Below are 13,595 nucleotides of genomic sequence, written 5' to 3' on the forward strand. Positions count from 1 at the left end.
ACACAACCGAACACTATACTAGCTACTCATTTATTTTTCAAATTCATTTTGGCTTGGGGAACAAATAAAGACAAATTCAAAATAGTTGTTGCCATTTTTTTCATACAAATTAATCACTTTTAAAACCAAAAATTAGCACTAACAAGAAACTAAAACCCAACATACATGACATGCATTTCCATAGGCCATGTTCAATATGAAACACATGCATGCAAGCACATCCACTTAAAGATCTCTGATGATTAAGACAAATCATTTTATTTTCATAAAATATGGTATCCTACAATTTTTATTAAATTGCCCAAATTCATGAACCGCTATGAATACACTTATCAAGTCATAAGAATCTCATGGTTTGTGTCCTCTATGTATTCACATACATCAATACAATGTGCTCGATTAGGATGAATGCTTATAAAGACAATGCATAAATAAATTATACATCCATTAAATATGCATAAGAAAGTTAAACTAAATAATCAATCGCATTTATTATGTTTCAAATGTCTTTGCTTTGCAAAACTAATTCCAATAACTAGGTTTTTTTCTACGCCTAAAGATAGAATTTTTATACTAAATCTTATACCAACACCAAAACTAACAAGATAGGAACAGTTAACCACAGGAAAAATAATTGACCAAAAGTATAAGTCAACTCATCAAAGATTCTCTCAAGAATAGCTTACTGTATACTAGAATTATGTATAGTATTAATATAACAAATTAAAGGCTTTTTGTTAAATTAATTAAGAGAAACCAAATTAAAACTACTACTCAACATTGATCAAGCCACATTACTTTGGTCAATGCCCTAAACAAGGAAAGTCTTTGGGAGGCAATGCACTGCATACGATTTTATAACACTCTAATTGTAATCCCCATACCATGCAACTTTATAACACTAATTTGAGACAAAATATGCGTTCTAATGACATATGATTTGATTTATGTTATAAATATAAAAGGCTCAAATTACCTAGCTTAACTCAAGACCCTAGTTCTGGACTAACATGCACTTTGAACTTAATTTCAAGTTTAAAGGAGGAAAAGAATGCAAGTTTGTAAGAGTCAATTTTGATCAAGGAAGAGAAAATGGGTTAAATATGTATGAATGAGATACTTGGTACTTGTTGATTATGAGGATACCTAAGCAAGGAAAAACAAGTCATGGACATGAAAGATAAGTAACAAATGTTATGAAGAGACTTAAAAGAGCAAACAAACATGATAAAGAGGGTTCTATACTATAACTTGAAGTTTAACATGGGAATTAGAATTCAAAATCTACAAGCAACACATACTTTCACTTTGAGGTGAATTATGGAGGGCTTCTTAAGATTTTTGAATCTTGAGAAGACGAGTTGTTTTTCAAAAGGTCCATGAATCGGACCTAAAATGATGAGGAAGTTATGACTAATTGAAGTTAATTGTACAGAATAACTAATAATTTTGAAAACAAAATTTTGAATTCAAAAATGAAACTTGTGAATTTGAATCAAATTCAAATTTTTCCCAAATTCAAATTCATCTACTACCCAAGGGAAGAAACCAACTTCTAATTGGATCCAATTCAAATTTGCACTCTAATTCGAATTTGGTCACTACCAGTTCAATCTCGAGCCTCTTCCACTTTGAATTTAGCATTTTTTTAGCACCTCAATTAACTCAGGATGGGCTTAGATAATTCAAAAATCATAATTTTTTTATTATTTTGGAATATTTTATGTTATTTTTTAAATAAGCAACTAATTAGAAAGTGTCACATGTATTTTTTAGGGTTAGGCTATATATATATATATAGGGTTTAGCAAAATATATATGAAACATAGGGAAAAAGATTGAATGATTTGATTATGTTTTCAAATTTAAATTCGTAAGATTAAATCATTTATGGTAGTTAGCCCTAGATAAGGTACAAAAGATTCCTAGTGATTCTTAGAAAAACTTTGATTATTAGTTACTTCAATTTGATCCAACTGTTAACAAATCTATATGATGAATGTAGGTTTTTTTATTGAATAGAACTTAAAACCAAAATTAACTATCATATTGAATTGGTTTAAGAGATTAAGTTCAAAAATAAAAGTCTAAATTCTGAACGCAATACTAATCTCAAAATCTAATTTGATTTGGATTGACTTTGATCCTATATCCTTAGATTTTATAATATTCTCCTTCTCTAAAGATTCAACACTAGATTATTAAACTCTTTGGTCATTTTCTTTTCTTTTATTTATTTAATTAAATAATTTAAGAAATATTTATTTATTTAAATTATGGTTTCATTAACTTTAGTAAATAATTAGTCATTTTAATCTAAAAATAATTAAAGACTTTAGAATTGATCATAGAGGATGACAACTTGAGATACTACGTAGTTATGATAATTCTATTTTTGTTTTTTCTTGGTAAAAGTTATCATGTATTGATAATGAAAGTCAAAATTCTTGAAGACCATTGTCTTTTCTTTTTTTTTTTTTTCTTTTTTTTTCTCACACATAATTCCCTATTTCTCTGGTGTAAATTATACGTTAGTTCCTATTTTTCCTCCTAACATCAACCTTTTCTCACCATTAAATCTAATTCAAATGAACAATGAAAACTAACTAATCAATTGATTTTTCTTTATGTCCCATCAAAACCAAAATTTTAACCTAATTCAACAATACTAAAATAACTTTTGTCTGATCAAAAGTTGACTTTTAACAAAAGTTAGATGGTCTAGCAGTTTTATATATTGTCCACTAAGATGACATATTTTTAGTAAGTTGGGCTTGAATAAGAACAAAAAATGAGTGTGATCAAGTTAAAATTAATTGTCAATTCATGATAAAATGTAATTGATGATGAGTTCAAATTAGAAAGAACCATTTAATTTAAAACAATCAAATTTTGAAAGAAGATTAATATAAAAAAAACTCTTAGAATTAGGAATTTTTAGAAAACAATATCTATGATGAATAGATGTTGAAATTTACTTTTCATCAAGTTAGATTGAAAATATAAATTCTCATCTAAACTTATTTTTTTATTTAGCTTTAAATCTAAATCCAATTTTTCTTCAAATTTAGTGATTTAATATAAAATATCAATTTAAATTATACATTCAATTCATCTAAAATCATCCTATAATGATTTGTACAATGAAACAATTTAATCTCATTAAATCTAGTTTTACGAATTTAATGAATTTATCCGGTTTATATGATATAATTATTCAAGATGATTTAAAGAGAATTTCAATCAATCAATCAATTATATCAAAATACTTTGTCAAATCAAGCTTCATTTTCATAAATCACCAAAATTTTTGTCTCTAGATCCTCATTCCTTTTTTTAAAAAAAAAGATCTAGCAACTCATGTTTAAAGATTTTGTCTCATAAGACATGTTTGGTTAGTAAGAAAATGAGAGATAATGAAATAAAATAAAATTTTCTATTAAGAAAGAGAGAAAAAGTCTCTACAAAAATCCTAAAATCTTAAAGTTCCAAAAAGATCTTTTACAAGATTTTAATTAAAAAATCACAAAAGAATTAACATTTTCGCACGAACATTTGAACCACTCTCTAGGCCAGTTGTCATGTCTATGTGAAATTTTGCACATTCATACAAATTCACTCCTTAGCTTGTTGTAGCTTCATCTCTTTTGTCTCAATTCGCACTATCATGCCAAATTTCACCATGATGGTGTGAAAGTGTTTCATCTTGATTATTAAGTTCTTTCCAACATTCCTTCAAGCTCTTTCCTTCCATACCCTCAAATCTCATGCTTCATGATCTCTAAATTCTAACAAAGACAACCACCATTTTTTATTACAATTTTGGCTTATCATCATCCTTTATTATCTTCAAGTACATCTATCTCTTTTGTTACTCAATTCATCAACAATCACACCTTGAAATCATTTCAAAACTTACAAAAATTGTTAATAATTTTTACAAGAGTAATAATGTCAATCGAGTATTTTAGTCATAGTTACTATTCAAATATATGTAATAATTATTATTTAAAATATGTTATTTTTAAATAATAATCTCAAAATATTCTCTCTTTTTATAATAACTTTTACTGTAGTAATTAAGTATCCTTATTGCCAACAACAATTTTCATTTAATTTTTCTAAATTTCAGACAACTCCCATGATTTACGTGACCTTGTTAAATAACCAGGTTATTGCCCCCTTAATCCTTGGTCGGCCTACGTTAGTGTCTTTTTTTCCTTTGTCTAACTCATCTTCTTTACTTCCCACGTCACAAATTATTCGCTTTAAAATTCTAACACGCATTGTCACCTCTGCCTATGGCCTCACGTCATCTCTTCTTTCTTTCCTTGGGCCTGCCGCGGGTGGCTCAAACTGGGGCCAATACGTGCAAATTCACATTAAAAACTTGAGTTGCATTTGGCTAATGTTTTTCGGAATAGTTTTAATTTTCATCTCCAAGAAATGAAAATTAAGAAAAATTTGAAAGTAGATTATTTTATGCTACTATAATTCCATTCAAAACTGTTAGATCTGCAAAAACAACTTTTTGTCATTTCCTACAAATGGATCATCATCAGAAAATCTTTAGAAAATCGGGTTGGAAAGCAGCCCACCAAGCACGTCACAGACTTACTGTACAAACAAGCCCTACTTGGCCTATATCGAAGGCCCCTCAAAAAAGAACAAATTGGAATTGGACAAAAATCAAAATATGGCCGAAATCCATAAGTTATTTTAAAGGCCAACTTTCAAGGCTAGAAAACAGGAGCAGAAATGCCCAATTTCCCCACTACACAGCTGTTTTGGGCGTTATGTGGAATGTTGTATGCGCGATGGAGAATCATCCTTTATCATCAAAACCTATAAATCTGTCTCATGTTAAGTAAAGAAAATGCTTTGTAAAGTCAATTTCCACATGGGAATAAATAAATGGAAAACAGGCTTGAGTTATCTCAGCATCAAGTGGGCAGTTAATTATTTCTATCCATCGGGTTGAATATGTTCAACTGTCAGTGACTAGAGCTCAGTGATATTATATATGGGCATCTATCCACTGCCAATTCCAATGCCCGTATGTTAATTAACATTACTTTTTAATTAATAATAAGACAGACTGAAGGAGGATCTCTGTTGTTTGATATAAAGCCTCTCGAAAGAGATGACAAAATAGGATAGTTAAAGTGGTTAGTACAATGTGAGGTTAGGGTGACTTTAAGATGATAAAGGCAAATCAAAGAAATCTCCCAATTTTTTATAGTATGATATCAGCCAGATTTAGTTTTAGAATTTGTGCTCAAGACGACGCAGTGGTTCTTGGGATACTCACTGTTCCGTTGTTGTTGTTGTTGTTATATTTTCTTGATTTGTTGTCACAATAAATGGAAAAAGAAAATTTGTGTTTAGGAGTATGATATGTAATATTGAACCCAAATAGCTTGTAAGAAAATTGATAGTTATCAGAGTTTGGCTTGACGGAAGGTCTAATCTTGCAAGAAAATTGACAGTTATTAGAGTTTGGTTTGACAGGAGGTCTTGTGTCGTCCCTTTTCCTTTGTTTCTCCTCCCCGATGGGCAGCTCTTTGACTTGCAGAACCTCCATTTGTTTCTCCTCTCCCCCAAGTTGAAGTTCCATTTGTTACTCCCCTCCCTCACAAAAATCCTAATGTGCACACTAATCAACCTAATCGAGTATTCTTATCAATCTACTGGAAACGTCATCACTTTAATAAAACTGCAACATGCACATCATATATATTCTATTTAGCTCCCAAGACAACTGCCGCATAATTAATGGATTTGCAGGGACAAAAATCTTAATTTTTGTGGAAGGCCTTGGTCCCCACCCACGTTGTATGACCCATTGAACGTTGCATATATGGTCTACGCAGGAGGCTCCACCCCTACTGAAGATTCTCCCTGCAACTCAACTAATGGCTGGGCCACAGGCTCAGTTGTAGTTTTACGAGAACCCAAATTTAGTGCAACAAACAGCATGCAAAATATGGTTGTACGCCCTAATGATATAGTTATGGCCTCCATTTTCATAATGATTTGCAACTTACGAATCATATGAGCAAAGAAGGGAGTCCTCTGACCATATATATCCAATCACTTGTCAGACATGGAAATAGAAGTTACAAGAGTACAATGCAAAAGTGGAAATATGAAGATTAATTCCGGGAGCATATGCCACAAGAGTATCTACCGGGAAAAAAAGAAAAAAAAAAATGGAAAAAGAGTGTACTAGCAAGTGCATTGCAGCAAAGACAACAACTTGAAATCCAAACCATAACTTCGAAACCATTTCATAATAATTTAAACTGGATCTTGTCCTTAAAATTGGCAATCTCAGGCATATATGGGGAGAATGAATACCTGCAGGATAGACAGCATATACTAAATATACATGTCATGACTTGAAACTCACTTTATTTGTCAGTTCTTGCTTGGACCAAGTGATCGAATTTGAATTATCAACACGACACTGTCATCTGTGTGTGTTGCCCTTCTCTTTCTGAGGATGTACGAGAGAATGAACTGTTGCAGACAGCAAGCACACTAAAACTAAAACCAGAGCCATAAACTCAAATCCATTTTAGTTACAGTTATGGGCTGGTTAAAAGGTGTGGACTTAAATTATGAATCCCCCTTCCTCCATGAGCTCATTAAGCTAGCTGTCTTGCAGCACTAATGAGGTAATGCAGTTTCCCTCTTTGTTTAGTGTGAGAATTTCCCAAAACTATATAGGGTCCGTACTAATATAAAACATGGATTGAAGAAAAACAAAATTAACAGCGCATAATTAACGAAGAGCAACCACATGAACTAGAGACCAACGTTGCAATAACAAATCTCCCTCTCCTCTATACCATTATGCCCAACCCCTTTCCCCCCTAAAACCAAAAGAGAAAAAATCTAATCAAAGAAAGTGAAAGGGAAAAAATTATTAGTTCCTCATATATATGATCTTCTTTGAGGACTACAACATATATATCTCCAATAAGCCCCAACACCCCGCCTAGTAACAGATACATTAGAAAGAAAGGCAATGTCATGCATATATACATACAAAAGAGAAAATCAACTTAACAAGGAAGTTGCACCCAAGGATATCCTTTCTTCAAGGAGACCCTTCACACTGTCTAGTTGATAACGATACCTTAGGCCGATGAGACGGAGAGGATCCGAGGTTCCTCTCAGAGCAAATGGGGTTCCTCAACCTTGTTCATAAAAATAACAGGCTGAATTTTGCTGCTGACATGATCGCTCCGATCCAAACTCCTAGCTCCCATCGTTGCTTTAACTCCATATATATGTATTTTTGTTTTTTCCTTTATGAATTCCATCCACTGTGACCATAAAATTCACTACAAACAGAAGTAATCAGCAGAAATCTAAGTAGCTAAAAAGACTCGGACTATTAAAAAAGAGGGAGATGAGAAGAAAAACGATAGCTGGTTGGGCTAGATTAGAGAAGTGACGGAAGACCCCATGTTTGGAAGATCCGACCAGGCGCCGAGACTCGTTAAGTTCCAGTAAAGAGAAGGATCAGAGGAGCCGATTTGCTCGATCTGATTCTGGCAAGGAACACTATTCCACTCCAATGTGTTGTGGCCATGTTCGCTTTTCACTTCTTTCATGGCCATGCTGGTGTTCCCTGATATTTGCAGGTCTTCATAGGGTACTAAGGGCTGAAAATGATTAGCTCCTCGACTTTCTTTTAGATCACCATTCATGAACTTCTGCTGTTGCAGGCTAGAATTGATCAAAGAAGCCATTGTTGGAGTAGTGGTGGAAGATGAAGATCCAAAGATGGAATAGTTTGAGAGAAGTGAGCTTGAAGTAACCAAATCTTGGATTTGTTTAGCTGGATTAAAGCCATTTCGGTAATCATCAGTGCGAGTATCATTGGCTATGATCCCAGAAGAAAATCCTAATCCAAGAGCACCCAATTGAGGCTGGAGATCATACCCAGAAACAGTATCCTCATTGGAGGCTCTAGAATTGAACCTTGGAAATGGAAGATTGAGCTCGGAAGGATTACTAGGTAAGCCATAAAACAAAGGAGTAACATGGTTTGACGAAGCGGATAGGTCGATCTGGGATGGAGGGGGAGGGTTAAGAGCAGCAGTAGGAGCAGAAGAGGGAGCATCAACGGAAGAAGCTGGCCTCTTCACACGCTTGTTCTTCCTGCACCCACCTCCTACAGGAACGTTTCTGAGGGTTCCACCTCTAGTCCAGTAACGCTTACAGGCCTTGCAGAAGTGCCTAGGCTGAGACAAGCTGTAGTTGTTGTAGTAGCAGAACTTGGTATTGGAGGAATCACAACGAGGACACTTGAGGGCTTGCTGCTCTTGGCCTGGTTTCTCCATAACCCTACCCGTTGAAGCCATCAACCCCTTATCATCTATCTGATTCTACACCCAAAGAGAAAAAGGAAAAAGAAAGAGTTCAAAGTGGCGTTTTAGGGTAAAATAACAACACAGCATCCATATTCTCTTCCAATAGCTAACATACAAAAATGGGGTCATGTTTTGTCTAATAATTGAGAAAGAGAAAGAGAGATGAACCTCTGGCCAATCGTTTGTAGTTGATGAGATGACCACCATCTTCTCACAGTTACCCAACATTTCCTTTCTCAAAGGAATCGTTGAAACAAAGAGTAAACAGACAAAGAGCAGGTGGCGACTTGAGCCTTCCTTGATGGGTTTCAATATATTTAAGACCCCTTTTGTTAATTAACAACGCAAAATTAACCCATTAAACTATTTAATTTCACGTGATGGGTCTGCCCTAAGATCCAATTTACCATTGCCATTATTCCTTTTCTTCTTCTTTTTTTTTTTTTTAATGAAAAGAACATTCAAAATCCAAGAACAGGAAAGAGAGGTAAAAGAAGAGAGAGAGAGAGCAGCATTGCAGATAAATCTCAGCAGCTTCAAGAAAGAAACATTTCATGACTATACACAACACAGTACTCCACATCACTACGTAACATTCCTTTGTTTGAGGGAATCCCTAGAGCTCAATGCCCGAGGCAGCGCCCACTGCAAATCCCACTTCCCACTTTATTTATTTCTTATCATTGTTGTGTATTATTTATCTACGGTTTCACTATTAATTTCCTGAAAAATAATTACTAGGAAGAAAGACATCTATCTGTGTGGTGCACCATAGAAGCAACACTTCCCTCGATATATATCTTGATCTAATGGCGCAGGTATCTCAATTTGAACTTGATGGGCTAGCTTTCCTCGAGATGGGTGTGGAGCTTTGACACTGTTGAGGGCGTAGAATAGTCATGGGACACGAATTTTCGAGTCCATCCAAGGGTGAGGAGATGGTAGTACTGAGGAGGGAACTGTTGATTTCGTAGTGAAAATTCCAAGGGAAAGGGACAAGAGGGGCCATGTGGGCATGTACATCCCGGGTCTCAAACATGGGAAGACCACGCTTTATTCGCGAGGGGCTCATGCTGTGTGGTTCCTTCTTCTTTTTATCTCACTCCTCCGTTGGGTTTGGAGAAAAAAAAACCGTTAATATGGTGTCAGAGGGGAATTGAGATGGAGGCACAAGAGCCCAGACCCATGTGGTGGCAGCTCAGCTTCATAAGAGTAAAAAAGCAAAGTATGGTTTAGGGAACAAACGGATTTTGTAGTCTCCCAAGGGATCTTCTCATCTGCCTCTACATATCCCATCATTATTCCTTGCAGTCTTCCCCTTATTAAACTTTGTTCTTTGCTAATTTCAATAATATTGCCATTTTGGTCTTCGCATCAACTACACATGTTATTCTTCTTTTGAACTTTGTGTAGGGCTGTGAATGATTTGGGGTTTGAATGTGGACAACACTGACCTGGTTTCCATGAAAATTAATCGAGTTGATGGCTTTTATTTACAAATACATGGGATCTGTTTCAATGCACGTCTACTACTGGAATAGTATATCCCACTTATTATTGATCATCAGGATTATCTCACACGGCCTTGCATGTTTATAATGTGAATTCAAATCATCACAACACATTTGGGAAAAGAAACATGATGTACTTCTCCTGTGGCTATTTATTTTAGTAGTTCCTGTTAAGCCTAATTCAATATAATACAAATTACCATAATGGTTTTTTTTTAATGTCTTTGTGCCGTGGGTTGACCTGTGTCCATTAGCCACTGATATAGACATGCCTCCACTAAGACAGATGGGGAGTATGGACGGTAATTGGACAAGTTGAGTGTGTACGAGTTAAGATGATTCATGGCTATCACTCTGGCCTACCATCGGTATTGAAGCTCCCATATCATGACCCCCATCGATTGAGATGGGCAGAAGCATACACAAAAATCCTATGAACTTCATTATGCATAATTATTAGTGCTCTATAACATATGGTAATATCCCACTTACTGTAAAATATATGATTGGAAAAAGTACCACGAATGTAATGATCAAAAAACAACAAAATAAGAAAGAGAAAAAAAGGGAAAATGCATGAAAAAGGAGTCACTAGAGACAAGTTGGTTAGTGAAACCCTTGATTGATGTTGGATCGTATTTGCTTTGCTGTAGGGACATGCATATTCACCAACACTGGTAGGTAAATTGCTAACTCTGAAAATGGTTGAATGCTCTAAATAATCATTCTTGCACTACTCCCACCGTTGAAGAAGCCCTTGATCAACTAGTTGGCACATGACCCAAATGATTTTTTTTCTTTCTTTATTTTAGAAAAAAATTCTAAAAAAATTATGGGACCCTTTTTTTCTTCCATAAAATACTGTTAGCCTAGAGGGTCGGGTCAGGTGTGAAAGGATGAAGTTTGGAAGGAATTGGAAACAAGAGGGTGAAGTGAATGGAAATAGGGGAAAGTTGTGTGTGAAATTGTGAATAATGTTTGATGGAAAGATAAGAGGTTGGTAGTGGGGAAGAAGCAAAGGACGGGAGAATGGTAGTAGTGAATAAAGGGAAGCGGGGGAGAGGGAGAGGAGGTGGGTCCTCATCACCACCCACACTGGGGTCACTCACCACCCCCCACCACTACCAGACAAGAGATTCCAATTTGGCAAATATGAAAGAAACCCAACGCGCACGTTAAAGGAAAATGTTGTTGTGTGAGAAGGAGAGAGAGAGAGAGAGAGAAAGAGAGAGAGAGAGAGAGAGAGATGGGATTGGGGGACCAAAGCATCAAATCCCAAGCCAACTGTACCCATCAAAGGCTGACCACATTGCACCCCAAACAATGTGCAGACAAAGATCTCGCACTCCATTTTGTTCGGTTTTCCCTCTTTAATTTCCCCCACTTAATCATCTGAGGCCCTTATCTTTGTAAAACTATGGTATTTCCCTCTTACTAAAACCTCCTTGCCCTGTAGCAACAAGGCCACTTTTGACATTTTCTCATTAATTTGGTTGGTAAAGGTAAGGTACCCTAGTGAACACAGAGGTGCTTTCAATATTTGCTTCAATTCTCTCTTTTAAAATAATCTAGAGAAAATGGGAATAGATTCTTTTTTTAATACCATTTGTGACTCATCTATCATGTACGTTCACTGTACTTTTGTCCAATAGATTAAAGCATTATGGATGGTGATCCTTGTTTTTTCTAGCTTAGCTCATACCACACATGCATATGCTCGGTGATAACCCAAGAAAGGCACGTTTCATGAGCCAAAAGAAAGAAAAAAAAAAAAAAGGAAGGTAGGAGGAATCACTACCATTCAGACTATCCAACAAGCTCTGGACAAAGCAGTTTTTTGTCATTGGCACCATAGTTTGGCTCTTTTCAAGTCAATCCTCTTATCGGAAAATGAGAGGAAGGTGAATCAATGTTTTATGAAACCCCTTTTAGTGAAGCATGCAAAAAGAGAGAAAAAAAAGAAAAAAAAGAATTCTTTTCCTCAAGTTGTTGGAGAAAGCCAAACTTAATTGGGAAAGGGGCCCGAAAGAACAGCGATCATGGAAAATTCATGTGACTAGTACTGCAGTCTGATCATATACATGGTCCTTAGAAAGAAAAATCAGCCACAACTCAAGTCCCTTCACATAAGGTTAGAAGGCATGGACTGTTGCCTATGGAAGTTTCAGGTGCCGACTGTCCTGTGGGGCCTTCAGAATGTTGGGGCAACAATCAGTGTTATTTTAATAGGGTGCCCTAACACATTCCTTGACAGATGGGAGAGGCCTTTGGAATGTTTAGGGTACAATCTCAGTGTTTTTTATAATGAAGGTGCCCTAACACGGTTCCACTATCGTCCAAATGTTGGTAGACTTAGGATAGAAATTAATAAGGTGAGTGAGATGTTGAGAATCTCCCACTTTAATGATATTTGCATATTATAGTCTGAGGGTCATTCTCTCCTAAGCTGTCAACAGGTCACCTTAATCATAGTATAGAATATATATATATAAATCTCACCTTTGTATAATTATGTTCATCCATATTGATTTGCTTACATCATTCAAATTCTCTTCATCACTTGTATTCTTTTGTCTTCCAAAGTGGTTAAACATGATCATGAATGATCAAAATATGATCATTTCATTTGGTTTATAATTAATTAGTCATTTTAATATTGAAGAGTATTTTGTTTAAATTGAAAAGGACTGCAACTGAAGCTTGTTTGTCAAACAAAAGTCCAACTCCTCCTCCTATGTTTTGTTGTTCTATGGGAAATGACCAAAAAAGGGAGAAAAAAGGAACCTATAGAATTAGTTAAACTCCTTAGTTTTAGTTTGGTAGCTGTTTTCAAAAATAGTTTTGAAAACTAGAAATGATTATAACTTGTTTTTAATATTTTTTAAATGTATCTTAAAAATAATTTTCATATCTAATACTTTATTTTTAATTATTCTTCATTTTTATATAACCATTTTTTTTAAACAACTTTCAGAAAACATTAGAAAACAACTAAAAGATGTTTTTTTAAAAACAAAATTCTTATTTTTAATAATAAAAAATAGAAAATAGTTTATGATTATCAAACATGTTTTTTTTTGTTTTTTTTGTTTTGAAAAATAGAAAATTATTTTTAAAAATAATTATCAAACTAATCCTTAATTTTTATAAAGAATCAAGATACAAGAAAAAGGGAAATGTGATGAAAAAAAAGGGTATAATTAAAGAATGGGGAAAAGAAAAATATATTGGAGTAAAGCTTATATATACTTGACTTTCATTTGGGTTTTTTTTTTTTCTTCTTCTTTTCCATTTTCTTATCATTTTCCTTTCTGTTGATGAAGAAATGGGCACAATCCAAGGATGGATGATAGATTTGCCTGATTTGAATGATCACCATAATTATATATGGAAAACCTCAATCCAAGAGATATATATCCAATGATGACATGTTTTTTGCAGGCAATGCAATGCAAGTGGCGGTTGGTCACTACAAAATGTTGGAGAATGCAATATCAAAGGGGAGGTACCAAACCCTAAGCATTAGGTGCAATTCCATCTATTACATCTCTACGTGACTAGCCTCATTGGACCACTGATTCACATCTTAGGTGATATAATTATAGTTCGTTAGAGTCAAATCCCATTAATTTTGTTTAACTTCAATTACTCTCCCACAAAAGCCACTAATCATGGCCACTATCCGGCCCCTATTTAT

The 13,595-nt window shown here is 34.6% G+C and overlaps 1 protein-coding gene across 1 annotated transcript; it reads right to left on the bottom strand.

Annotated features, from left to right (window-relative positions):
• Positions 1 to 6,757: 6,757 nt before the first annotated feature.
• On the bottom strand, positions 6,758 to 9,024 carry LOC100252054 (dof zinc finger protein DOF1.4). The gene is made up of 2 exons (XM_003632974.4): positions 8,556 to 9,024; positions 6,758 to 8,402 (listed from the first exon to the last, which is right to left on the bottom strand). The coding sequence occupies exons 1-2, from the start codon at positions 8,613 to 8,615 to the stop codon at positions 7,449 to 7,451; spliced, it is 1,014 nt and encodes a 337-aa protein (XP_003633022.2). The 5' UTR covers positions 8,616 to 9,024; the 3' UTR covers positions 6,758 to 7,448.
• Positions 9,025 to 13,595: the final 4,571 nt, after the last annotated feature.

This window comes from Vitis vinifera, chromosome 10 (assembly GCF_030704535.1).
Source record: "Vitis vinifera cultivar Pinot Noir 40024 chromosome 10, ASM3070453v1".
Lineage (NCBI taxonomy): Eukaryota > Viridiplantae > Streptophyta > Magnoliopsida > Vitales > Vitaceae > Vitis > Vitis vinifera.